This window comes from Entelurus aequoreus, linkage group LG21 (genome assembly GCF_033978785.1).
Source record: "Entelurus aequoreus isolate RoL-2023_Sb linkage group LG21, RoL_Eaeq_v1.1, whole genome shotgun sequence".
Lineage (NCBI taxonomy): Eukaryota > Metazoa > Chordata > Actinopteri > Syngnathiformes > Syngnathidae > Entelurus > Entelurus aequoreus.
In genome coordinates this window covers 14,137,056-14,164,898 of record NC_084751.1, presented here as the reverse complement: position 1 = coordinate 14,164,898, position 27,843 = coordinate 14,137,056, and the positions used below count along the sequence as shown (strand labels likewise).

The window sequence follows — 27,843 nt, the reverse complement described above, 5'->3', positions numbered from 1 at the left end:
CGGGAGGGGGGAGGTGTTTGTTATGCGGATTAATTCGTGGCATATTTAATACAAGCCTGTTTGTGTTGTGGCTTATAGAGTATATATATGTCTTGTGTTTATTTACTGTTTTAGTCATTCCCAGCTGAATATCAGGTCCCATCCGCCTCTCACAGCATCTTCCCTATCTGACTCGCTTCCACTGCCCTCTAATCCTTCACTCTCACTTTCCTCATCCACAAATCTTTCATCTTTGCTCAAATTAATGGGGAAATCGTCGCTTTCTTGGTCCGAATCGCTCTCGCTGCTACTGGCCATGATTGTAAACAATGTGCAGATGTGAGGCGCTCCACAACCTGTGACGTCACGCTACTTCCGGTACAGGCAAGGCTTTTTTATCAGCGACCAAAAGTTGCGAACTTTATTGTCGATGTTCTCTACTAAATCCTTTCAGCAAAAATATGGCAATATCGCGAAATGATCAAGTATGACACATAGAATGGACCTGCTATCCCCGTTTAAATAAGAACATTTCATTTCAGTAGGCCTTTAATGATTTAGTGAATTTGCAAACAGCTAAAATTATCAATAAGGCAAACGACACCTTTCTACCTACAGTAAGAATGCACAATTGTTTTCAACAAAAGATTACAACTGCGTGACGAAATGGGAAAATTAAACATAAAACACGTACAACTAGAGATGTCCGATAATGGCTTTTTTGCCGATATCCAATATTCCGATATTGTCCAATTCTTAATTACCGATTCCGATATCAACCGATTCCGATACATACAGGCGTGGAATTAACACATTATTATGCCTAATTTTGTTGTGATGCCCCGCTGGATGCATTAAACAATGTAACTTTACCATGACTTGATTAACGTGGACCCCGACTTAAAGAAGTTGAAAAACTTATTCGGGTGTTACCATTTAGTGGTCAATTGTACGGAATATGTACTGTACTGTGCAATCTATTAATACAAGTTTCAATCAATCAATCAAAAACAAGGTTTTTTCAAAATAAGAGAACAACTTTGTCATGTCTGTGTGATCATGTTTTGTTTTAGTCATGTTCGGTTTTGTTTTTGGACTCTTTGTGCACTTTTGTTTGTTTTGTCACCATAGCAACCCATTAGTTTTCACCTGTCATGTCACGCACCTGTTTCCCGTTTTGAGTCACGCACCTGTTTCCACTGATCATGTCACTGCTATTTAAGCCTGTCTGTTTCTGTTGTTCGGCGTGGTGACATTATCTATCCATCCATGCTACTGCTACCCATGATATTCCTGTCTGCCATAGTTTTCATGCTGTTCCATGCCAAGTAATTTTTTGTTTATTGTTCATAGTTTCTGCTTTTGTGCAAGTTTTGTTTCATTAGTCAAGATTGTTCTCCGCCATTGTGCGCGCCTTTTGTTTACTTCATTTTTTTGTAGTTTGTTAGTGTTTTAATAAATCATGTACTTACATTCACGTCTTGCCCACGCCAACTTTCCGTTGCATTCCGGGAAAACACAACAACCCATAGTCCACGTATTGACCAACTTCAACTCCAGTTGTGGGAAAAAAGTGCCAACATGGCACTGCCATATTTATTGTTGAAGTCAAAAAGTGCATTATTGTTTTTAACATGTCTCAAAACAGCAGCTTGGAATTTGGGACATGCTCTCCGTGAGATAATCCTGATACCCACTACAACTATGGGAGATACTATACTTTGACTTTCACAAAGTGCATTATTTTTTATTTTTTTTAAACATGCCTCAAAACAACAGCTACAAAAACAATGAAGGCACACAGCTTCAGTCCAGAGTATACTAGACGTCCGTGTTTTACTGGATAAGTACCGCTCCGTACAGCGGCGTTTTAAAAAGTTACTAATTTTACTTTTTGAAACCGATCATTTCCGATATTACATTTTAAAGCATTTATCGGCTGATAATATCGGCAGGCCGATATTATCGGACATCTCTATGTACAACACTTAAGACTTTTAATATATCAGTAGGTGGAGTTAATTTTTTGGAATGGTGGTCATAGTATGCAAAACCAAATTTTCATGCAGATGCATGCTAAAATCCTCCACTGTTGCCATTTCTATTAAAAGTAGCGTGTAGTTCTAACTTATATCTTTCGGTATAGACTCATTAGAAACGCGCTAAAACTACAACATAGCTGACGAGATCGAGACGCCATCGAAGTGGGCTTTGGCACGTTAATAAACCGCCTATAAAACGGCGCATTCTTAAGAGACAGTCAGAACGGCTTGACATTTTGACCAAAGCGCCACCATTACTTGCCATGTAGACCACAGTGATGTAGAAACAATTCAACTCCTCCTACTTGTGATTAAGGGCTATACAAATCAACTTTGATTGATTGATTGACTGATTGATAATATGACCCCCGTTCAGTAAAAAATTCAAATAATGTACTAATAAGATCCAGTTTAAAAAACTGTTCAAACTCAAAGTGTTCACAACGTAAAGGGAAGAATATTCATGATGAACATCTAGAAACCTTATCGAAACTTAGACAATCGTATTCACCTCTTTATGTAAATAACAGTTTCATGAGAATCATCTTGCGACGTTTTTCTTTACTTGGGAGTAGGCACCACTGCCTTCGAGCAGTTTTTATTCGGTCCAAAATATATGTACAAATAAATAAATAAAGGTGGTCCTCGTTTCAAGTTGCGACGTTCACTCCCGTAGATGATCAATACTGTACACAAAGAAAACATAGAGGGGGTAAAACGTAGTATGCAGTTGTGCGTCCCTATACTGAAGAAGGACAACATAGCGTTTCTTTTTTAACATATATTTAAGTATTATCCCAAACGTGAGGCAGACTCTTCTGGTTGCCGTTTGTAAAAGAACAGGAAAGTAAAAGTGAAATTAGAGTCAGTTAAATCCATTTAACACTGTGACCATCGTGAAGGTTGAAGATGGATACATTGGAACATGTGAAATGGACAGTAATAACTTAATGGTTACATTAGTGAGACTGGTTCCTTTCAATAAGCCAATATTGTTGAATTATTTTAGTCTTTTTATTACTGTATTTTGCTTTGGTTACAGTGAGAGAGTTGTGTAATCATTGCCATTGGTTAGTTACTTAGCTAGCTAATTAGCAACATAACTCAAAATGTTATTGCCACATTTTAATTTGGAAAATTTTGTTATATATTGTATATATTATACAAAAATATAATATAATATCATATATAATATATATTACATAATGTATATATAATATGTAAATATTACATATATGTTACATTTTATAATGTTGCTATGGTACATTTTTAGTCTACTTTATACCTGCATTATCCTTTCCATGCTTACCCTTTCCATCCTTTGTAACTGAGCTACTGTGTGGAAAAATTTCCCTTGTGAATCAATAACGTTTGTCTAAGTCTAAGTCTAAATTCTCGGAAAGGGATAAGTAACAAGTGCTTTGATTTTGGGCCTGATTCGATAATTTCTGGCATGTGTGTGTGCGTGTGTGCTAGCTTACTAACGGCCCTGACTCCACCCACAGAGACCAAGACAGTGGATACGCTCCAGCACCCACCGCGACCCAGAGAGGGACAAGCAGCCGAAAATGGATGGATGGTTGGACTTTCTTTCTTTCTTTCATTCTCTTACAGATACAGTACAAAGGGAATTCATATGGCCCTATTTGTTGCGGTTTACCTAACACATGAAACGTGACCAATTGTAAGAGTGCGCTATCAACTTCAGCTGCCAGGCGGCAGTAGTGTTATATATCTTAAAATTTGGCCGGATTTTCATTCAACTTTTAGATTACATTTTGGGGGTTATCCGGATCATTAATCAAATACTTTCCTATGTATACTTTAGGTCTAATTGTATTTAGAGATGTCCGATAATATCGGACTGCCAATATTATCGGCCGATAAATGCTTTAAAATGTAATATGGGAAATGATCAGTATCTGTTTCAAAAAGTAAAATGTATGACTTTTTAAAACGCAGCTGTACGTTGTGGTACACAGACGTAGGGAGAAGTACAGAGCGCCAATAAACCTTAAAGGCACTGCCTTTGCGTGCTGGCCCAATCACATAATATCTACGGCTTTTCACACACACAAGTGAATGCAACGCATACTTGGTCAACAGCCATACAGGTCACACTGAGGGTGGCCGCATAAAGATCTTTAACACTGTTACAAATATGCGCCACACTGTGAACCCACACCAAACAAGAATGACAAACACATTTCAGGAGAACACCCGCACCGTAACACAACATAAACACAACAGAACAAATACCCAGAACCCTTTGCAGCACTGTAGTGGATTGTCCGAAGCTTAAGCAGGCAACAAAAGTAGTTTAGTACAACACATTTATTTACCCATTATCAGAAGTGCAGGTTGAATTAAGTTGTCCGTGCAAGCAGACACAATGTACTCCAGAGCACACAAGACACACACAAGCCAAAATCACCCCCGAGTTCCAGTCTTCTGCCATTTTTTATATGTCTGTTGTGCGTCATCGTTCCTTATCGAGTGCGTCAAATGTCTTGTTTTGCTTTTCCTATCTGTTCCATAACAACTCGAATCCTTTAGATAGTCAACACACTCAATAGACAGGTTGGCACGACTTAATATTCACTTTTGTCCCACAACTGGTCCATTCAATGGCACAAAAATACAAGAGTATTGAAAATGAGCGGACATTCTTAAAAGACAAGAAATATAGGTCAAAAGGTCAGAAATTCTACTACAGCACTAACTCTTCCGGGACGCTACAACATACACCCCCCGTTATCTCCCACCCCCCACCCCCACCCCCAAACCCCGCCCACCTCAACCTCCTCATGCTCTCTCAGGGAGAGCATGTCCCAAATTCCAAGCTGCTGTTTTGAGGCATGTTAAAAGAATAATGCACTTTTTGACTTCAATAATAAATACGGCAGTGCCTTGTTGGCATTTTTTTCCATAACTTGAGTTGATTTATTTTGGAAAACCTTGTTACATTGCTTAAAGGCCTACTGAAATGAATTTTTTTTATTTAAACGGGAATAGCAGATCCATTCTATGTGTCATACTTGATCATTTTGCGATTTTGCCATATTTTTGCTGAAAGGATTTAGCATAGAACAACGTCGATAAAGTTCGCAACTTTTGGTCTCTGATAAAAAAAAACCTTGCCCCTACCAGAAGTAGCGTGACGTTGTCAGTTGTTCACTCCCTCATATGTTCCTATTGTTTTCAACGCAGCTAGAGCGATTCGGACCATTACCCCATTAATTTGAGCGAGGATGAAAGATTCGTGGACGAGGAACGTTTGAGTGACGGACTAGAATGCAGTGAAATACATATTTTTTTTCGCTCTGACCGTAACTTAGGTACAAGCTGGCTCATTGGATTCCACACTCTCTCCTTTTTCTATTGTGGATCACGGATTTGTATTTTAAACCACCTCGGATACTATATCTTCTTGAAAATGAGAGTCGAGAACGCGAAATGGACATTCAGTGCCTTTTATCTCCACGACAATACATCGGCGAAACGCTTTAGCTACGAGCTAACGTGATAGCATCGTGCTTTAACTGCATATAGAAACAAAAAAAATAAACCCCTGACTGGAAGGATAGATAGAAAATCAACAATACTATTAAACCGTGGACATGTAAATACACGGTTAATGCTTTCCAGGCTGGCGAAAGTTAACAATGCTGTGCTAACGACGCCATTGAAGCTAACTTAGCAACTTAGCAACCGGACCGCACAGAGCTATGCTAAAAACATTAGCTCTCCACCTACGCCAGCCAGCCCTCATCTGCTCATCAACACCCGTGCTCACCTGCGTTCCAGCGATCAGCGGAAGGACGAAGGACTTCACCCGATGCGTTTGGCGGCCCGGAGACGTAGGAAGTCAAGGTGAGGTCGCCGGCTAGCGCGTCTGCTCTCCATCAAAGTCCTCCTGGTTGTGTTGCTGTAGTCCGCTGCTAATACATCGATCCCACCTACAACTGTCTTCTTTGCAGCCTTCATTGTTCATTAAACAAATTGCAAAAGATGTCCAGAATACTGTGGAATTATGAAATGAAAACAGAGCTTTTTGTATAGGATTCTACGGGGTAACATAACTTCCGTTAAACTGACTACGTCACGCGCATACGTCATCATACCGCGACGTTTCAGCCGGATATTTCCCGGGAAATTTTAAATGTCACTTTATAAGTTAACCCGGCCGTATTGGCATGTGTTGCAATGTTAAGATTTCATCATTGATATATAAACTATCAGACTGCGTGGTCGGTAGTAGTGGGTTTCAGTAGGCCTTTAATGCATCCAGCGGGGCATCACAACAAAATTAGGCATAATAATGTGTTAATTCTACGACTGTATATATCGGTATCGGTTGATATCGGAATCGGTAATTAAGAGTTCGACAATATCGGAATATCGGTAAAAAAGCCATTATCGGACATCTCTAATTGTAATTACTGTCTTACTACAGAAACAGTCACACATCTTTAAAATAATCCTAAAAGCTACTTTGTACTTAATATCCTCTCCGTTTCCTCCAGAAGTCTTGTGCAAACACTGCATTTAGTTCCCCCTCCAACTTCTCAACCAGGAGACACACATCAGTGAACATTTGACGCTGACAGCAGCGCACACAGCAACCTTTATTTCTCGGGCTAAATTTACACTCTCTTTCAATGTCTGTCGGGATGTGAGAAAGCAAGAACATCGCTCTGTCTGTCTCTTAACGAGGCTTGTCGAAAATGACACCACGCGTCTTTGCTTTTCACCATCTGCGCTAAATACCAATGAAACAAACGCCAGGGAGGCTAAATTGTTCATGCATTATTAAAAGCCTATTGAAACCCACTACTACCGACCACGCAGTCTGATAGTTTATATATCAATGATGAAATGTTAGCATTGCAACACATGCCAATACGGCCGGGTTAACTTATAAAGTGCAATTTTAAATTTCCCGCGACACTTTCGGTTGAAAACATCTAGATATGATGACGTATGCGCGTGACGTCACGGAGAGAACGGAAGTATTCGGACCCCATTGGATCCAATACAAAAAAAGCTCTGTTTTCATCCCAAAATTCCACCGTATTCTGGACATCTGTGTTGGTGAATCTTTTGCAATTTGTTCAATGAACAATGAAGACTGCAAAGAAGAAAGCTGTAGGTGTGATCGGTGTATTAGCGGCGGACTACAGCAACACAACCAGGAGGACTTTGAGATGGATAGCAGCCGCGCTAGCCGGCGACCTCACCTTGACTTCCTCCGTCTCCGGGCCGCCGACCGCATCGGTGATCGGGTGAAGTCCTTTGTCGCTCCGTCGATCGCTGGAACGCAGGTGAGCACGGGTGTTGATGAGCAGATGAGGGCTGGCTGGCGTAGGTGGAGAGCTAATGTTTTTAGCATAGCTCGGTGAGGTCCCGTTGCTAAGTTAGCTTCAATGGTGTCGTTAGCAACAGCATTGTTAAGCTTCGACAGGCTGGAAAGCATTAACCGTGTAGTTACATGTCCATGGTTTAATAGTATTGTTGATCTTCTGTCTATCCTTCCAGTCAGGGGTTTATTTATTTTGTTTCTATCTGCATTTGAGCCCGATGCTATCACGTTAGCTCCGTAGCTAAAGTGTTTCGCCGATGTATTGTCGTGGAGATAAAAGTCACTGTGAATGTCCAGTGTTTCCCATAAACTGCCAAGATACCTGTGGCGGTGGGGGCGTGGCTATGGGCGTGGTCACCATGACATCGAGTAATTTGCATAATTTACTACAATATGATTTTCTCTAAAAAGGCTAAAAAAATGTATACTTACTAATTAATAATAACAGTTTTGTTTTAAACGTCCATCCATCCATCCATCCATCCATCCATCCATCCATCCATTTTACAATATAATTACAACACTTTATTTTTTATTTGAACAATAAGTTATTCACTGAAATATGTTTATTAATTGTGGTTCTTACAAAAAATATATCTTATAAAATATAAAAGCTAAAATGTCTCTTAAAGCTCTGCCCCTTTAATTAGTGCATACTAAATAATTTAACTTTAGCCTACTACTACAACCATATTATTTACCAGCAACATAAAGTGAAACAGAGGCAGAGGTGTCCTGCCACAGTCAGTAACAAATAAACAGAAAACAGTAGTGTTCAAATACAAATAAGGCAACAAGAGAAGTATTCTACACTTCTCTTTTGTAAAGTAAATCTGAACAGCCTATATGGGCATCTACATCAACTATATGATTTGCCTGAGAAGCTGGACAGGACAAAAAAATATATATATATTTTTTTTTTTTTTTAATTTGTGGCGGACGTAATTCTTTCGTGGCGGGCCGCCACAAATAAATGAATGTGTGGGAAACACTGATGTCCATTTCGCGTTCTCGACTCTCATTTTCAAGAGGATATAGTATCCGAGGTGGTTTAAAATACAAATCCGTGATCCACAATAGAAAAAGGACAAAGTGTGGAATCCAATGAGCCCTTGTACCTAAGTTACGGTCAGAACGAAAAAAGATACGTCCTGCACTGCACGCTAGTCCTTCACTCTCATGTTCCTCATCAACGAATCTTACATCCTCGCTCAAATTAATGGGGTAATCGTCGCTTTCTCGGTCCGAATCGCTCTCGCTGCATTGTAAACAATAGGAAAATGTGAGCAGCCCTTCCTCCTGTGACGTCACGCTACTTTCGGTATAGGCAAGGCTTTTTTTTATCAGCGACCAAACGTTGCGAACTTTATCATCGTTGTTCTCTACTAAATCGTTTCAGCAAAAATATGGCAATATCGCGAAATGATCAAGTATGACACATAGAATGGATCTGCTATCCCCGTTTAAATTTTTTTTTTAAATTTCAGTAGGCCTTTAAGAGAACAGGTGAGTGTAGAATTGTATGGGTGGGGACGCTTGCGACCCTAACTGTGCCCCCATTATTCAATCAGCACGATGCACTTCTATATATCATTCTCTCACCGACCGTTTGTGGGCATATTGTGTTTCATCGGCAGTATATTTTACCTTAGCTGCCTTTAGCGTTGCATAGTTCTAGTGCCATTTTCTCCCTGCCATTTCCATTTATCCTGCCTTTAATCTTGCATCTGCCACGCACGACTGGCCTTATTCTCCTGCTTTGACCTCTTTTATTTCGCCATATGGGTGCCTGTTCATCAGGCATAAGTTTCAAGTCTGTTTTCATGCGGGCCCCGATTGTCTGACTTTAATATCCGACTTGACATCATTTTCTTCATCTCAATAAAGTATTTTTAAGCTTCATAATACCTTGCCTTTATTCTACACGTCAACCTTCACGATTAATCCAGTTTTATAGGATTCAACTTCTACACGAATACACTATATTGCCAAAAGTATTTGGTCACCCATCCAAATGATGAAAATCAGGTGTCCTAATTACTTGGCCCGGTGTATAAAATCAAGCACTTAGGCATGGAGACTGTTTCTGCAAACATTTGTAAAAGAATGGGCCGCTCTCAGTGATTCCCAGCGTGGAACTGTCATAGGATGCCAACTGTGCAACAAATCCAGTCGTGAAATTTCCTATAGTTCTAGCTAGTGTTGTCCCGATAACAAAATTATTTAGATACTTTTTGGTACTTTTCTAAATAAATGGGACCACAAAAAAATTGCATTATTGGCTTTATTTTAACAAACAATCTTAGGGTACATTAAACATATGTTTCTTATTGCAATTTAGTCCTTAAAGGCCTACTGAAATGAATTTGTTTTCATTTAAACGGGGATAGCAGATCCATTCTATGTGTCATACTTGATCATTTTGCGATATTGCCATATTTTTGCTGAAAGGATTTAGTAGAGAACATCGACGATAAAGTTCGCAACTTTTGGTCGCTGATAAAAAAAACCTTGCCTGTACCGGAAGTAGCGTGACGTCGCAGGTTGAAAGGCTCCTCACATTTCCCCATTGTTTACACCAGCAGCGAGAGCGATTCCTTACGAGAAAGCGACGATTACCCCATTAATTGAGCCAGGATGAAAGATTTGTGGATGAGGAAAGTGAGAGTGAAGGACTAGAGTGCAGTGCAGGAAGCATCTTTTTTCACTCTGACCGTAACTTAGGTACAAGCTGGCTCATTGGATTCCACACTCTCTCCTTTTTCTATTGTGGATCACGGATTTGTATTTTAAACCCCTTGGATACTATAACCTCTTGAAAATGAGTCGAGAACGCGAAATGGACATTCACAGTGACTTTTATCTCCACGACAATACATCGGCGAAGCACTTTAGCTACGGAGCTAACGTGACAGCATCGTGCTTAACTGCAACTACGCCAGCTCTCATCTGCTCATCAACACCCGTGCTCACCTGTGTTCCAGCGATCGACGGCACGACGAAGGACTTCACCCGATCATCGATGCGGTCGACGGCCCGGAGACGGAGGAAGTCAAGGTGAGGACTGCGGCGCGCGTTGTAGCTTTCGACGACACCCCGGCCGCCATCAGAGTCGGCAAGAAATATATATTTCCCCAAAGTTACATATGTGACATGCACAAAGCGACACGCACGTACGGGTAAGCGATCAAATGTTTGGAAACCAAAGCTGTAGTCACGGTAGCACGTCTGCTATCCAAGTCAAAGTCCTCCTGGTTGTGTTGCTGCAGCCAGCCGCTAATACACCGATCCCACCTACAGCTTTCTTCTTTGCAGTCTCCATTGTTAATTTAACAAATTGCAAAATATTCACCAACCCAGATGTCCAGAATACTGTGGAATTTTGCGATGAAAACAGAGCTGTTTGTATTGGGATACAATGTGTCCAAATACTTCCTTTTCAACCATTGACGTCACGCGCAAACGTCATCACACCTAGACGTTTTCAACCGGAAGTTTCCCGGGAAATTTAAAATTGCCCTTTATAAGTATTGGCATGTCTTGTAATGTTAAGATTTCATCATTGATATATAAACCATCAGACTGCGTGGTCGGTAGTAGTGGGTTTCAGTAGGCCTTTAAATAAAATAGTGAACATACTAGACAACTTGTCTTTTAGTAGTAAGTAAACAAACAAAGGCTCCTAATTAGTCTGCTGACATATGCAGTAACATATTGTGTCATTTATCATTCTATTATTTTGTCTACATTATTAAGGACGAGTGGTAGAAAATGATTTATTAATCTTCTTGTTCATTTACTGTTATCTGCTTCCTCTTTTAACATGTTCTATGTACACTTCTGTTAAAATGTAATAATCACTTATTCTTCTGTTGTTTGGATACTTTACATTAGTTTTAGATGATACCACACGTTTGGTTATAACACCGATACTAAGTAGTTGCAGGATCATACATTGGTCATATTCAAAGTCCTCATGTGTCCAGGGACTTATTTCCTGAGTTTATAAACATAGTATGAATTTAAAAAAAACAAAAGAAGTTGTGATGCCAAAAAATATCGACGTAATCATAATAGTATCGACTAGATCCGTGCCTGTACTTGGTATCATTACAGTGGATGTTAGGTGTTTGTTTACATTTTGATGCCGGTGAGCTACGGTGTGTAGTGAAGCATGTTTAGCTATTCCTCGTCCTGCAGGGATGATACTTGTAAGAAACATACTTTATTTGTCGCCATGGAGACCAGGATTAGTGATTTAGAAGTAGCTAAAACACTGCAGACGGCGGATGGACATGTCTTAAAGCACCTCTTCCTGAGAGCGTTTCAGTGTGATAACTTCACCTTTATTGTTCATTTTTAAGCCAAAATGCGTCCGTTCTCCCTTTTCAGTCTACACATTGTGTCTGCTTGTAAGTACTCCGTGAGTGTGCGCTGCCGAACATGCTCCTCTGCTCGTAAAACCAGCAATGACACGACGTGACGACTACGGGGCTCGGAGGGGTTGAGGACCGGTACTTTTCAGAGGCGGTATAGTACCGAATATGATTAATTAGTATTGCGGTACTATACTAACACCGGTATAGCGTACAACTCTAGTTCTAACTTATATCTGTCGGTATAGACTCATTAGAAAAGTGCCACAACTACAAAACGGCTGACGAGATCGAGACGGCATCGAAGTAGGCTTCGGCACGTAAATAAAACCGCCTATAAAACGACGCATTTTTTAAGAGAATGCCTTTTCCATTTATCCTGCCTTTAATCTTGCATCTGCCGGCCTTATTGTCCCTTTTTGACCTCTTGTATTATTATGTTTTGGGGCGGTACAGCTCGGTTGGTAGAGTGGCGGTGCCAGCAACTTGAGGGTTGCAGGTGCGATGCCCGCTTCCGCCATCCTAGTCACTGCCGTCGTGTCCTTGGGCAAGACACTTTACCCACCTGCTCCCAGTGCCGCCCACACTGGTTTAAATGTAACTTAGATATTGGGATTCACTCTGTAAAAGCGCTTTGAGTCACTAGAGAAAAGCGCTATATAAATATAATTCACTTCACTTCACATTTTTCCATACGGGTGCCTGTTCATCAGGCATAAGTTTCAAGTCTGTTTTCACACGGGCCCGATTGTCTGACTTTTTAACAATTCATTTGATAATCAATCAATCTGTCGATTAGTACTTCGATTAATCGATTAATAATCGGATACAAGAGACAAACTACATTTCTATCCTTTCCAGTATTTTATTGGAGAAAAAAAACAGCATACTGGCACCATACTTATTTTTATTATTGTTTCTCAGCTGTTTGTAAATGTTGCAGTTTATAAATAAAGGTTTATTAAAAAAATATATATATATTTAAAAAAAAAAAAGAAAAGAAAAACCTCTGCACATAGCATAGATCCAACGAATCGATGACTAAATGAATCGGCAACTATTTTAATAATACATTTTAATCGATTTAATCGATTAGTTGTTGCAGACCTACTTTTTACGTTTTATAATATCGGAATTGGCAATGGGATATTTTTGCTGTTTCTATGGCAATATATGGAGCTTTAATACCTATACCAATGAACGACCCGAATGCTCTGATGATACCAGATGAAAAGATCAAACCTGCGCTTCATCAAATACCACTCGCTGGACATTCATAAAACATGTCTTCCTTAGCTAGCATGTAATAAATCACATAATGCATTTTTTATCATCTAACTGGTGCAGGGCTGTATTGGAAGGTAGCGAGGCGGGGAAAGGGAGGGGTTTTGTTAAATCATTGATAGTTCCTACGCATAGTACTGACCCGTGTTCTAATATAAAATTTTATACACAGTACCAAAATCTTCAAAAACTTCTGTGACTATCGTGCTTTTTCCACCTGGGTTTCTTATTTTACCATTAAAGTTTACTGCGCTATGACCCCCCCGCCTTTTAATTCCGGCGAGGCACGCTTTTAACAATTAACGACATTTCCCTTTCACTGCCTTCTTCTTGTTATCGCCGGTAAACTGCCCTCCTTGTTATTGCCGCCCATGTATTTGCAATTATTTTATATGCACAAGAGGGCAAAGGGACAAACAGAATGGAGAGCGGGGAGAAAAGGAACGTGCCCGAGTCGAGGCACTTTGTAATGCCACGTGCAGGTTATAAGAAAGATAAATAGTGTGACACCTTAATGGAGCCACGCAGTTATCCTTTATGAATAAAATGAGATTGCTTCATAAAAGGTGTTCTGTTGGTGATTAACGACGGAGCTGAACCGCCTGCATCGATCCTGAAATGTAAAAGGAGTCTCTTGTATTAACGGCTGGTAATGCTCCAACAAATGGTCTTGTTAAAATTGGATTCTGGTTTGTGAACTTGTGGTGATAGCCACATTTTCTTACTGTTTCGATACGGAGTAAAACAACACAGGGTTTCCCCTTCATGTAACTGATGGTGGCTCACCGCCACAGCAAAATCTTATAGCTACCACCACTTAAAAATAAGGGTTTTTTATATGCAGTCGTGATCAAAATAATGTCATGGCTGTCTTAAGTTTCTAATAATTTCTACAACTCTTATTTTTTTGTGATAGAGTGATTGGAGCACATACTTGTTGGTCACAACATTCATGAAGTTGTTTTTTTTTAATGAATTTATTATGGGTCTACTGAAAATGTGACCAAATCTGCTGGGTCAAAAGTATACATACAGCAATGTTAATATTTGGTTACATGTCCCTTGGCAAGTTTCACCGCAATATGGCGCTTTTGGTAGCCATCCACAAGCTTCTGGCAAGCTTCTGGTTGAAGTTTTGACCGCTCCTCTTGACAAAATTGGTGCAGTTCAGCTAAATTTTTTGGTTTGGACTTGTTTCTTCAGCATTGTCCACACGTTTAAGTCAGGGCTTTGAGAAGGCCATTCTAAAACCTTAATTCTAGCCTGATTTAGCCATTCCTTTAGCACTTTTGACGTGTGTTTGGGGTCATTGTTGCATTAAGGCTGATTGTTACAATGCATGGGACATTTTCAAGCATCCAACATCAAACAACGCCGATCATTGCTCGCCTGCGACGGGAAACTAACAAAACAAATACTAGAGTCCGTGAACATTGTTCCAAAGTACGGATTTTGTGTTGATTTACTGTGCATACAAAAGTAAACATTGACATGTGAAAAGGTACTAACATATGACAGAACAAGGCAGCAACTAAAGAAGGACTTCATCGTTTATTCCCTGATTTTAACCTATTAAGGCCCAAGCTGTTTGTGTACATGCTTTTTTTTTTATTTGTCTTTGCTATTTGGGCTTATTGGACTTTAATTAGAATATAAACTAAGAATCATCTTTTGATATGATGTACTTAGTCCATAAGTACACAAACGTGTACTGCATGTTTAGTGATATGCTAATTCTTATTTTTACACTTTTTTTTCCAAATTCCATTGTATGTTATACTCTTCTGACACCACCAGATGGGAGTATAAGTGTCCACATAAGCGGCCATAAGACCCCAATTCAGTAGTGTACACAATTTTGGAAATAAGAGCTAAAAGGTGCTGTCCACGCATGTGGCCACTATACCTTTAGAGGTTTAATACTTCTGGCGGTGACGTAACCTAACTTGCCTCCCATATGTGACCATAAGATGAACAAATATACTACAATACTAAGACTGTAGTGATTGAGCGATCGATGTCCCTCTGCGGCAGCTACGTATTTTGACTGCAGTTGCGGCGTTGCGCCACTATAGAGGCGCTATATCGACAGCAGTGCACCGGAAATACCTGAAGCAACTACCGAAGAAGAAACAGATCGAATCGTGTTGTTTCCCGCTACTTGGTGCATAATCAGTAACAAGTGGATTTCTGCCATATGGAGCATGATACGGAGGGATCACTGGACTCCTACAGAACACTCCAGACTGTGCTGTGAACATTTTGTCTCTGGTAAGTGAACACAGCTCGTAGTGTTGGCTTTGTTTCTAACCTTTTCTGACTAATTATGATATATCGATTGATTAAAGATTTTATTTGAAGTTTGCATAGGGTCAGGTAGAATTTCATGAAGTTACAGATTGACTGGTACAAGGTCAACTAAAAGGAGTTACCTCAAGAAAGCATTACAAACACGTTGTGTTTATTTTTTTTAAAAAAAGGTTTCCTCCGTGTCAGACTAACGTTTATGTTTTTTAGCGTTGCAGATATGGCAGGCAAAATCAGCCACTACTTTAAAAAGCGATCTCGCGAGGAGAACAGTCAAGAGTCCAGGTGAAACAGAGCAGAGAAATTAACTTAACAGGCAGTTAAAATGTAATAATTCATGGTGTTGACAACATGTGGACATTTTTGTCCACAGAGCGCTTGAGGGCTGCTTCAAAATCATCTATGAGTGCCCCACCACACAAACTATGAGCCCATCATTTTCTTATGCAAGCGCTTAGGCCACACGTGTCAAACTCTGGCCCGCAACATCTGGGAATAATATTTGTCAATAAAGTACTTAATATTTTCTCACTAAATGTAATTAAGTTTTTTCTAGGGATGTCCGATAATGGCTTTTTTGCCGATATCCTATATTCCGATATTGTCCAACTCTTTATTACCGATACCGATATCAACCGATACCGATACATACAGTCGTGGAATTAACACATTATTATGCCTAATTTGGACAACCAGGTATGGTGAAGATAAGGTCCTTTTTTAAAAAAATAATTAAATAAAATAAGATAAATAAATTAAAAACATTTTCTTTAATAAAAAATAAAGTAAAACAATATAAAAACAGTTACATAGAAACTAGTAATTAATAAAATAAGTAAAATTAACTGTTAAAGGTTAGTACTATTAGTGGACCAGCAGTACGCCCAATCATGTGTGCTTACGGACTGTATCCCTTGCAGACTGTATTGATATATATTGATATATAATGTAGGAACCAGAATATTAATAACATAAAAAAACAACCCTTTTGTGTGAATGAGTGTGAACGAGTGTAAATGGGGAAGGGAGGTTTTTTGGGTTGGTGCACTAATTGTAAGTGTATCTTGTGTTTTTTATGTTGATTTAATTTTTAAAAAAAAGAAAAAAAAAATTTTTTAAAACGATACCGATAATTAAAAAAAACGATACCGATAATTTCCGATATTACATTTTAAAGCATTTATCTCTAGTTTTTTCATTTTGACAGAAAAAATATATGTACTGCTTGAAATCGCATGCCTTTTAAACTTTAGTAGTATCCATTATTGCAACAAATATTACAGTATATTATCAAAAATGTTTTGTCTAAATAAGAATAAATAGTTAAATATCTCCTTGATTTATGATCATACAACAAAACCCATTAAATTAACAAAAATGACAATACATTGTACGGTGTTCTTTACAGCATATTACTGTACATTGAAAAAAAACTACCATTTTTTGCGTTACAATTCTGGTGCATGGTCAGGATTTTACCACCTCTGCCTCGATTTGAGCCAGGAAAAACCCTGGAACTCTTAAAATATTGAAAAACAAATTCAGTCACTGTTATTGGAAAAAAGCCTCAAAACATCCCAACGTTTGCCGCAACTTTCTGAAAAAGCTGCCGCAAAACAATCACAAATAAACATGTGAAGGCACAGAGCAGGGGTGTCAAACGTACGGCCCGCGGGAAGAGTTTGCTAAGTATAAAAATTTGGGGGCATTTTTGAATGAAAGAAACAGCTGTTCTAAATGTGTCCACTAGATGTCGCAGTAGTAATTCTTTGTATCTTTGTAGATTATGCGACATACTTTAAAAGATATATATATGTGTACAGCTCCACTACTGTTACTGTTACTTTCAAAGGCAAAATTAAAGTATTGCTAGAAACATAATTTTATATGGGACTTTATTGTATTATATGTATAGTACATGTTCCGAAAAGCATAAAACACCACCAGAATTAGAGATATTACAAGTCAAAGTGATGAAGCTTAGTGTTACGCTCATGACTTGGTGTAACTAAACATTACCCTATAAGATGAAGGCAATTGCATTTTATTGATATTTGAAATGTATTCAATGTTTATAAATGAATATTTAAATATACTAAATGTAAAAAAGGGAATAAATATTCAAAATACGATCATTAAATGAAATCTAGTTTGGTTACGCCATCATGAGCGCAACACAAGGTTGTAAAAGTTTCAACTACAATTCTAAATAAGATGTCAAAAGCAAACTGAAATCAAATACACACAGCTTAAAGATTGATCAATACCTATTTACATTTAGTAATACATAAATATGATGATTTACCAAAATATAAAATAAATACACCTGAACAGAACGCTCATGATGGTTACACCAAAAAGTAACACTATGAATCGCGTTTTTCCAAGTTTTTGGGGCATTTTTATGCTATTTCCAAGCATCTCCTTTTTATTATCGTTGATTTTAAATGGTCAAACTAATGCATATTATATATGCATGCCCTAGTAAACAAAAAAAAAGTCATATTTATTTTGATTGTTACATTTTGAAGTACATTTGTGCAGGTGGGTGCAGATGTACCCATTACCAGAGCTGTACACACACATATATATGTATATATATATATATATATATATATATATATATATATATATATATATATATATATATATATATATATATATATATATATATATATATATATATATATATATATATATATATATATGTGTGTGTGTATATATATGTATGTATGTATATATGTATCTGTGTATATATATATATATATATATATATATATATATATATATATATATATATATATATATATATATATATATATATATATATATATATATATATATATATATATATATAGTGCACCAGTTGAGGAAAATAAGCAAACTACATAAATAACATCCTCTAATTAGATTTTTATATATTTCTTTTTTAGTGGTGTTTATTGAAAATTAACACCACTGAGTTGACTGATGAACATTGTCACATAATTTATTCATAAAGTATAAATAAGGACAAATAAAGTTAGAATACTATTAACCACAACATGTAAGTATAAAAAAAACAAAAAAAACATTATGATTTACCGTATTTCCTTGAATAGCCGCAGGGGCGCTAATTAATTTACAACCTCCTGTCACTCCGGCGTTTACCGGAAGCCTGCGGGATGGCTGTGCATGCGCTAATTATTTTAAAACCTCTTCTCACTCCGGCGTTTACCAAAAGGAATGCGGTAAATTTAGGCGTGCGCTTTGAGTGTGATGTAAGCATACCATCATGAAAAGCACATTTAATTAAAAAAAACTTTATTATGGTCTTACCTGTACTTATAAATGGAGTCCATTTGCAGCTCCTTCTGACCAAAAGCATCGATAACTTGTTTATAGAAGTCTTCCTTATTTTCTTTCTTCAGTTTTAAAAGTCTCTCTGTCTCGATGGAGATATTCCTTTAATTATTACCTCCTGCTTCGATTGAAAGTCCAGTTTAGAAAACTGTTTTATTTTAGATACCGGTATGTAATCCTCTATGTTAAAAGTTCAGGCAAGAGGAAAAAAAAGATGATCTGTTGCTGCGTGTTGTCACTTCTTCTGCAGTACCGGAAGTCGCAAGAAGGATCACTAGCGCCCTCTACCACCAGGAGGCGGGAGTCATTTAATGACTCATACCGTATTTGACACACGCAGCTACGGTATATTAATAAAACATAGCTGCTTACTGTTCTTTTTAGCATACCGTACCGGTATTCAATAGCTTGGACCTTAAATACTACTGAATAAATCTTTATCTTTTTTCCTTTGTGCGATTGCAAACTACTGAAATCAGCTTCCTCCATTTTGAAAATGAGGTCCGGTAAATCGTCACTCGTGACGTAACGAATTTGACCCGGTGGAAATTCTAGACATATGCTAAATATTTTGCGAAACGAGTTTGACCCGGCGAAAATTATAGACATGCGATAATAAAATTAATATTTTGCGAAACGAATTTGACCCGGCGATAAGGCCAAGCATGCGTTAATTATTTTGAGAAACGAGTTTGACCCGGCAGTAATTCTAGACGTGCGAATACTATATTCCCTGCGCCAATTCAAGGAAATACGTTAAGCATTTTCAGAATGTGCTTGTTCTATTTTTAAACAAAGAAAACAATCTGAAGGTGTCTTTATTTTTAAGTTATCGTGCCGTGATTTTATCAGTCCGGCCCGCTTGGGAGTAGATTTTTCTCCATGACTTTTGACACCCCTGTCACAGAGGGACTGACTTACTATGCTTCAGATGAAGCTTCTGTAATGAATGTATAGTTAAAGAAAATCTGCAATTTGGGGGGGAATTTTGATTATCATTGGCAATCCCTCTGTGTGAGACAACAACACCAAGTGTTTGTCTTTTCTGTGCATCCTAAATAGTGTAAAACTAGCCTACACGAGGCGGCTAAAAATGCAGGTAATGGGGTCATTTATTCCACCTGTAATGCTGCAAAAAAAATTAAGATACATTAAAATACACATACTGTCATTTTATGTAGTTAGATAAAAAATACATCAAGAGGTTGCCTACAGCCGCAGCAGATGAACCTTCGCTCCATGTTCACCGCTGTGTACACACTCAATTCCGACCGCTTAGTCACAATAGTATGTAACAGGAAAGGGTACAAGACCCAGTTCAAGCAGGTGTTGTGTTTAATTATGAGGTGTTGTTATCCGTGTGAATATTTTACACCAGGCCATTGATTTTTAATTGGGCGACGACACGCCCATGCATGGTTAAGCGCATTCAGAGCGGATTAATGGACTGTGAGAAAGCGTGCTACATTTTAATAAGAGGCGGAAGGAAGTAATATAAAAAGGAAAGTTATTGTTGCTTTGCTCATTATTTTCCCCGGCATGTCGCTTCACAAAAAAGTGTTTTTAAAGGTCAGGGCCCCGTATTAAGGCTAACTAACTCTCACTGTGTTTGCTTCTTTTTATATGTTTCTGGTATTTTTTTCAACCAGGACCTCCAGTTTCTTGCAATATTTTTCGTTTTGAAAATCCATGAAAGAACGATTTGTTGATCGTACTAATGGTGTTGAATACTAAAACTTTTATTATGACAGTAAGCAGGCAGCCTAACATACGAGGGATGTGCATAGTTTTTCCAAGTCATTCGCCTAATTTAACCAGTTTTTGTTTTTTTGTAAATTGTTATTATGTGAATGGTGAGCCTAAGCCAGGGGTCGTCGAACCCAAAATGTTGAAAGCCATATTGCAGTGGTCCCCAACCTTGTTGGGGTGGTTATTTATTTATTTTTTGTTTTTTTTTTGTTTTTTCCATAAATAAATACAATCATGTGTGCTTACGGACTGTATCCTTGCAGACTGTATTGATCTATATTGATATATAATGTATGTATTGTGTTTTTTATGTTGATTTAATAAAAAATAAAAATAATAATATATATATATATATATATATATATATATATATATATATATATATATATATATATATATATATATATATATATATATATATATATATATATATATATATATATATATATATATTTATTTATTTTTTTTCTTGTGGTTGGGGACCACTGCCATATTGGACCAAAAAAATCTGTCTGGAGCCGCAAACAATTAAAAGCCTTATATAATTGTTATAATGAAGGCAACACATGATGTAAGTGTCTATATTAGTTATATTACCACTGTGCTACCTCGAATAGAGTGTTACTCATTATTTGTGAGAATCGATCGCCCACCCATCTGTAATGGGTGTTTTTCTTGAAAAAGTACGTAATTTTCGATTAATGCCTTTTAATGCAGATCACAAATACCTTACCCCTCTGACTGACACTGTATTGTTTTTACTCTCGAGTGGCTGGCAGCTAATTATGTGTCTCCATACACACTTTGGAGCCACTCTTCTAAGTAAATAATAATCCCCTTCATTACAGCAAATAAACTGCAATTCTTTAACCCTTGTGTAATGTTCATATTGTTGTTACTCAGCCAGCGTTTGTGGGTCTGATGGACCCGTTGCATTTTGTGACTTTTAATGCCTCACAATCAAACACGTTTATGTTAAAATACTGAACAGATGTTTACCTTATCCCAATAAACATCTGTTCAGTATTTTAACATAAAAGTGTTTGATTGTGATGATTTTAATGCCTCACAATCAAACACTTTTATGTGAAAATACTGAGCAGATGTTTACCTTATCCCAATAAACATCTGTTCAGTATTTTAACATAAACGTGTTTGATTGTGAGGCATTAAAAGCCACAAAATGCAACTTTTATGTTAAAATACTGAACAGATGTTCACCTTACCCCAATAAACATCTGTTCAGTATTTTAACATAAACGTGTTTGATTGTGAGGCATTAAAAGCCACAAAATGCAACGGGTCCATCAGACCCACAAACGCTGGCTGAGTAACAACAAAATATCGTTGTAATCATTGTAGTATTGACTAGATACGCTCTTGTACTTGGTATCATTACAGTGAATGTCAGGTGTAGATCCACCCATGGAACTTTGTTTACATTGCGCAGCGCCAGCTTGTTAGCGGTGACGCCGGTGAGCTACTGTATCCTCCTACGGTGTGTAGTGAAGCATGTTTAGCTATTCCTCGTTCTGCAGGAATGATAATTGTAAGAAACGTACTTTATTCGTCACCACGGAGGCGAGGATTAGTGATTTGGAAGGAGCTAAAACACTGCCAACTGCGGATAGACGTTAGCCGCTAGCTAGCCATGTTTAAAACCCCCTATTGTAGAGCTGCGTTTTAGTGTTATAACTTCACCATTATTGTTAGTTTTTAAGCCAAAATGTGTCCATTCTCCCTTTTCTGTCTACACACCATGTCTGCTTGTAAGTACTTTGTGATTGTGCGCTGCCAAACATGCTCGTCTGCTCGTAAAACCAGCAATGTCAACGACGCAAACGAACCGGTACTTTTCAGAAGCGGTATAGTACCGATTATAATTCATTAGTATCGTGGTACTTTACTAGTACCGGTATACCGTACAACCTTTAATTCATGTTTTTTTTAAAATAAATAGCCAAGTACACCATGAGACAAGTTTGAATAAGAGGCCTTTACACAATTTGGACTTGTCCACATGTACCATATTTTTCGGACTATAAATCGCAGTTTTTTTCATAGTTTGGCCGGGGGTGCGACTTATACTCAGGAGCGACTTATGTGTGAAATTATTAACACATTACCGTAAAATATCAAATAATATTATTTAGCTCATTCACGTAAGAGACTAGACGTATACGATTTCATGGGATTTAGCGATTAGGAGTGACAGATTGTTTGGTAAACGTATAGCATGTTCTATATGTTATAGTTATTTGAATGACTCTTACCATAATATGTTACGTTAACATACCAGGCACGTTATCAGTTGGTTATTTATGCCTCATATAACGTACACTTATTCAGCCTGTTGTTCACTATTCTTTATTTATTTTAAATTTCCTTTCGAATGTCTATTCTTGGTGTTGGGTTTTATCAAATAAATTTCCCCCAAAAATGCGACTTATACTCCAGTGCGACTTATATATGTTTTTTTCCTTCTTTATTATGCATTTTCGGCCGGAGCGACTTATAGTCCGAAAAATACGGTAATAGGATGATGTGGGTCAAAGATTCTCACAGTGTTGCCAATAAGTCTAACCCAAACACTTACTTGTAAGAAACTTACTTTATTTGTCGCCACGAAGGCAAGGATTAGTGATTTGGAAGGAGCTAAAACACTGCCGACTGCGGCTAGACGTTAGCCGCTAGCTAGCCATGTTTAAAACCCCTATTGTAGAGCTGCGTTTTTAGTGTTATAACTTTATTGTTAGTTTTTAAGCAAAAATGTGTTCATTCTCCCTTTTCTGTCTAAACACCGTGTCTGCTTGTAATACTCTGTGATTGTGCGCTGCCGAACATGCTCCTCTGCTCGTAAAACCAGCAATGTCACGTCGTCATACGAGGGGAACCCGTACTTATCAGAAGCGGTATAGTACCAATTATAATTCATTGGTATCGTGTTACTTTACTAGTACCGGTACAACGTACAACCCTAGTTTAATTCATCTTTTTTTTTTAAATAAATAGCCCAGTACACCATGAACCATTACACAATTTGGACTTATCCACTTGTAATAGGAGGATGAGGGTCAAAGATTCACACAGTGTTGCCAATCAGTCTAACCCTAACCCAAACCCTTACTTGTAAGAAACATATTTTATTCGTCGCCATGGAGGAGAGGATTAGTGATTTAGAAGTAGCTAAAACACTGCCGACTGCGGATAAACGTTAGCCATGAATTGATTTACGTGGACCTAAACAAGTTGAAAAACGTATTCGGGTGTTACCATTTAGTGGTCAATTGTACGGAATATGTACTGTACTGTACAATCTACTAATAAAAGTTTCAATCAATCAAAGCCGCTAGCTAGGTAGCCATGTTTAAAACCCCTATTGTAGAGCTGCGTTTTTAGTGTTATAACTTTATTGTTCGTTTTTAAGCAAAAATGTGTTCATTCTCCCTTTTCTGTCTACACACCGTGTCTGCTTGTAAGTACTCTGTGATTGTGCGCTGCCGAACATGCTCCTCTGCTCGTAAAACCAGCAATGTCACAACGTTGCCCGTTGCTAAAAAAAAATTTAAAAAATGGGGAACCGGTACTTTTCAGAGGCAGTATCGTACCGATTATGATTCGGGTGTTACCATTTAGTGGTCGATTGTACGGAATATGTACTGTACTGTACAATCTACTAATAAAAGTTTCAATCAATCAAAGCCGCTAGCTAGGTAGCCATGTTTAAAACCCCTATTGTAGAGCTGCGTTTTTAGTGTTATAACTTTATTGTTCGTTTTTAAGCAAAAATGTGTTCATTCTCCCTTTTCTGTCTACACACCGTGTCTGCTTGTAAGTACTCTGTGATTGTGCGCTGCCGAACATGCTCCTCTGCTCGTAAAACCAGCAATGTCACAACGTTGCCCGTTGCTAAAAAATTTTTTTTAAAATGGGGAACCGGTACTTTTCAGAGGCGGTATCGTACCGATTATGATTCGGGTGTTACCATTTAGTGGTCAATTGTACGGAATATGTACTGTACTGTACAATCTACTAATAAAAGTTTCAATCAATCAAAGCCGCTAGCTAGGTAGCCATGTTTAAAACCCCTATTGTAGAGCTGAGTTTTTAGTGTTATAACTTTATTGTTCGTTTTTAAGCAAAAATGTGTTCATTCTCCCTTTTCTGTCTACACACCGTGTCTGCTTGTAAGTACTCTGTGATTGTGCGCTGCCGAACATGCTCCTCTGCTCGTAAAACCAGCAATGTCACAACGTTGCCCGTTGCTAAAAAAAATTTTTAAAAATGGGGAACCGGTACTTTTCAGAGGCGGTATCGTACCGATTATGATTCGGGTGTTACCATTTAGTGGTCGATTGTACGGAATATGTACTGTACTGTACAATCTACTAATAAAAGTTTCAATCAATCAAAGCCGCTAGCTAGGTAGCCATGTTTAAAACCCCTATTGTAGAGCTGCGTTTTTAGTGTTATAACTTTATTGTTCGTTTTTAAGCAAAATTGTGTTCATTCTCCCTTTTCTGTCTACACACCGTGTCTGCTTGTAAGTACTCTGTGATTGTGCGCTGCCGAACATGCTCCTCTGCTCGTAAAAACCAGCAATGTCACAACGTTGCCCGTTGCTAAAAAAATAAAAATAAATGGGGAACCGGTACTTTTCAGAGGCGGTATCGTACCGATTATGATTCGGGTGTTACCATTTAGTGGTCAATTGTACGGAATATGTACTGTACTGTACAATCTACTAATAAAAGTTTCAATCAATCAAAGCCGCTAACTAGGTAGCCATGTTTAAAACCCCTATTGTAGAGCTGAGTTTTTAGTGTTATAACTTTATTGTTCGTTTTTAAGCAAAAATGTGTTCATTCTCCCTTTTCTGTCTACACACCGTGTCTGCTTGTAAGTACTCTGTGATTGTGCGCTGCCGAACATGCTCCTCTGCTCGTAAAAACCAGCAATGTCACAACGTTGCCCGTTGCTAAAAAAATAAATAAATAAATGGGAAACCGGTACTTTTCAGAGGCGGTATCGTACCGATTATGATTCGGGTGTTACCATTTAGTGGTCAATTGTACGGAATATGTACTGTACTGTACAATCTACTAATAAAAGTTTCAATCAATCAAAGCCGCTAGCTAGGTAGCCATGTTTAAAACCCCTATTGTAGAGCTGCGTTTTTAGTGTTATAACTTTATTGTTCGTTTTTAAGCAAAAATGTGTTCATTCTCCCTTTTCTGTCTACACACCGTGTCTGCTTGTAAGTACTCTGTGATTGTGCGCTGCCGAACATGCTCCTCTGCTCGTAAAACCAGCAATGTCACAACGTTGCCCGTTGCTAAAAAAAAATTTAAAAAATGGGGAACCGGTACTTTTCAGAGGCGGTATCGTACCGATTATGATTCGGGTGTTACCATTTAGTGGTCGATTGTACGGAATATGTACTGTACTGTACAATCTACTAATAAAAGTTTCAATCAATCAAAGCCGCTAGCTATGTAGCCATGTTTAAAACCCCTATTGTAGAGCTGCGTTTTTAGTGTTATAACTTTATTGTTCGTTTTTAAGCAAAAATGTGTTCATTCTCCCTTTTCTATCTACACACCGTGTCTGCTTGTAAGTACTCTGTGATTGTGCGCTGCCGAACATGCTCCTCTGCTCGTAAAAACCAGCAATGTCACAACGTTGCCCGTTGCTAAAAAAATAAATAAATAAATGGGGAACCGGTACTTTTCAGAGGCGGTATCGTACCGATTATGATTCAGGTGTTACCATTTAGTGGTCAATTGTACGGAATATGTACTGTACTGTACAATCTACTAATAAAAGTTTCAATCAATCAAAGCCGCTAGCTAGGTAGCCATGTTTAAAACCCCTATTGTAGAGCTGCGTTTTTAGTGTTATAACTTTATTGTTAGTTTTTAAGCAAAAATGTGTTCATTCTCCCTTTTCTGTCTACACACCGTGTCTGCTTGTAAGTACTCTGTGATTGTGCGCTGCCGAACATGCTCCTCTGCTCGTAAAACCAGCAATGTCACAACGTTGCCCGTTGCTAAAAAAAAATTTAAAAAATGGGGAACCGGTACTTTTCAGAGGCGGTATCGTACCGATTATGATACGGGTGTTACCATTTAGTGGTCAATTGTACGGAATATGTACTGTACTGTACAATCTACTAATAAAAGTTTCAATCAATCAAAGCCGCTAGCTAGGTAGCCATGTTTAAAACCCCTATTGTAGAGCTGTGTTTTTAGTGTTATAACTTTATTGTTCGTTTTTAAGCAAAAATGTGTTCATTCTCCCTTTTCTGTCTACACACCGTGTCTGCTTGTAAGTACTCTGTGATTGTGCGCTGCCGAACATGCTCCTCTGCTCGTAAAAACCAGCAATGTCACAATGTTGCCCGTTGCTAAAATAAATAAATAAATAAATGGGGAACCGGTACTTTTCAGAGGCGGTATCGTACCGATTATGATTCGGGTGTTACCATTTAGTGGTCAATTGTACGGAATATGTACTGTACTGTACAATCTACTAATAAAAGTTTCAATCAATCAAAGCCGCTAGCTAGGTAGCCATGTTTAAAACCCCTATTGTAGAGCTGCGTTTTTAGTGTTATAACTTTATTGTTCGTTTTTAAGCAAAAATGTGTTCATTCTCCCTTTTCTGTCTACACACCGTGTCTGCTTGTAAGTACTCTGTGATTGTGCGCTGCCGAACATGCTCCTCTGCTCGTAAAACCAGCAATGTCACAACGTTGCCCGTTTCTAAAAAAAAATTTAAAAAATGGGGAACCGGTACTTTTCAGAGGCAGTATCGTACCGATTATGATTCGGGTGTTACCATTTAGTGGTCGATTGTACGGAATATGTACTGTACTGTACAATCTACTAATAAAAGTTTCAATCAATCAAAGCCGCTAGCTAGGTAGCCATGTTTAAAACCCCTATTGTAGAGCTGAGTTTTTAGTGTTATAACTTTATTGTTCGTTTTTAAGCAAAAATGTGTTCATTCTCCCTTTTCTGTCTACACACCGTGTCTGCTTGTAAGTACTCTGTGATTGTGCGCTGCCGAACATGCTCCTCTGCTCGTAAAACCAGCAATGTCACAACGTTGCCCGTTGCTAAAAAAAATTTTTAAAAATGGGGAACCGGTACTTTTCAGAGGCGGTATCGTACCGATTATGATTCGGGTGTTACCATTTAGTGGTCGATTGTACGGAATATGTACTGTACTGTACAATCTACTAATAAAAGTTTCAATCAATCAAAGCCGCTAGCTAGGTAGCCATGTTTAAAACCCCTATTGTAGAGCTGCGTTTTTAGTGTTATAACTTTATTGTTCGTTTTTAAGCAAAATTGTGTTCATTCTCCCTTTTCTGTCTACACACCGTGTCTGCTTGTAA

At 38.1% G+C, this 27,843-nt stretch overlaps 1 protein-coding gene across 2 annotated transcripts in view; it reads left to right on the top strand.

Annotated features, from left to right (window-relative positions):
- The window catches only part of LOC133638425 (astrotactin-2-like), a 910,889-nt gene that overhangs the window by 8,826 nt on the left and 874,220 nt on the right, over positions 1–27,843 (top strand). For both annotated transcript variants that reach the window (XM_062031014.1, XM_062031015.1), the window contains exon 2: positions 3,527–3,600. In XM_062031014.1, the coding sequence (XP_061886998.1) occupies positions 3,527–3,600 (74 nt within the window). The remainder of the gene's footprint in view (positions 1–3,526; positions 3,601–27,843) is intronic.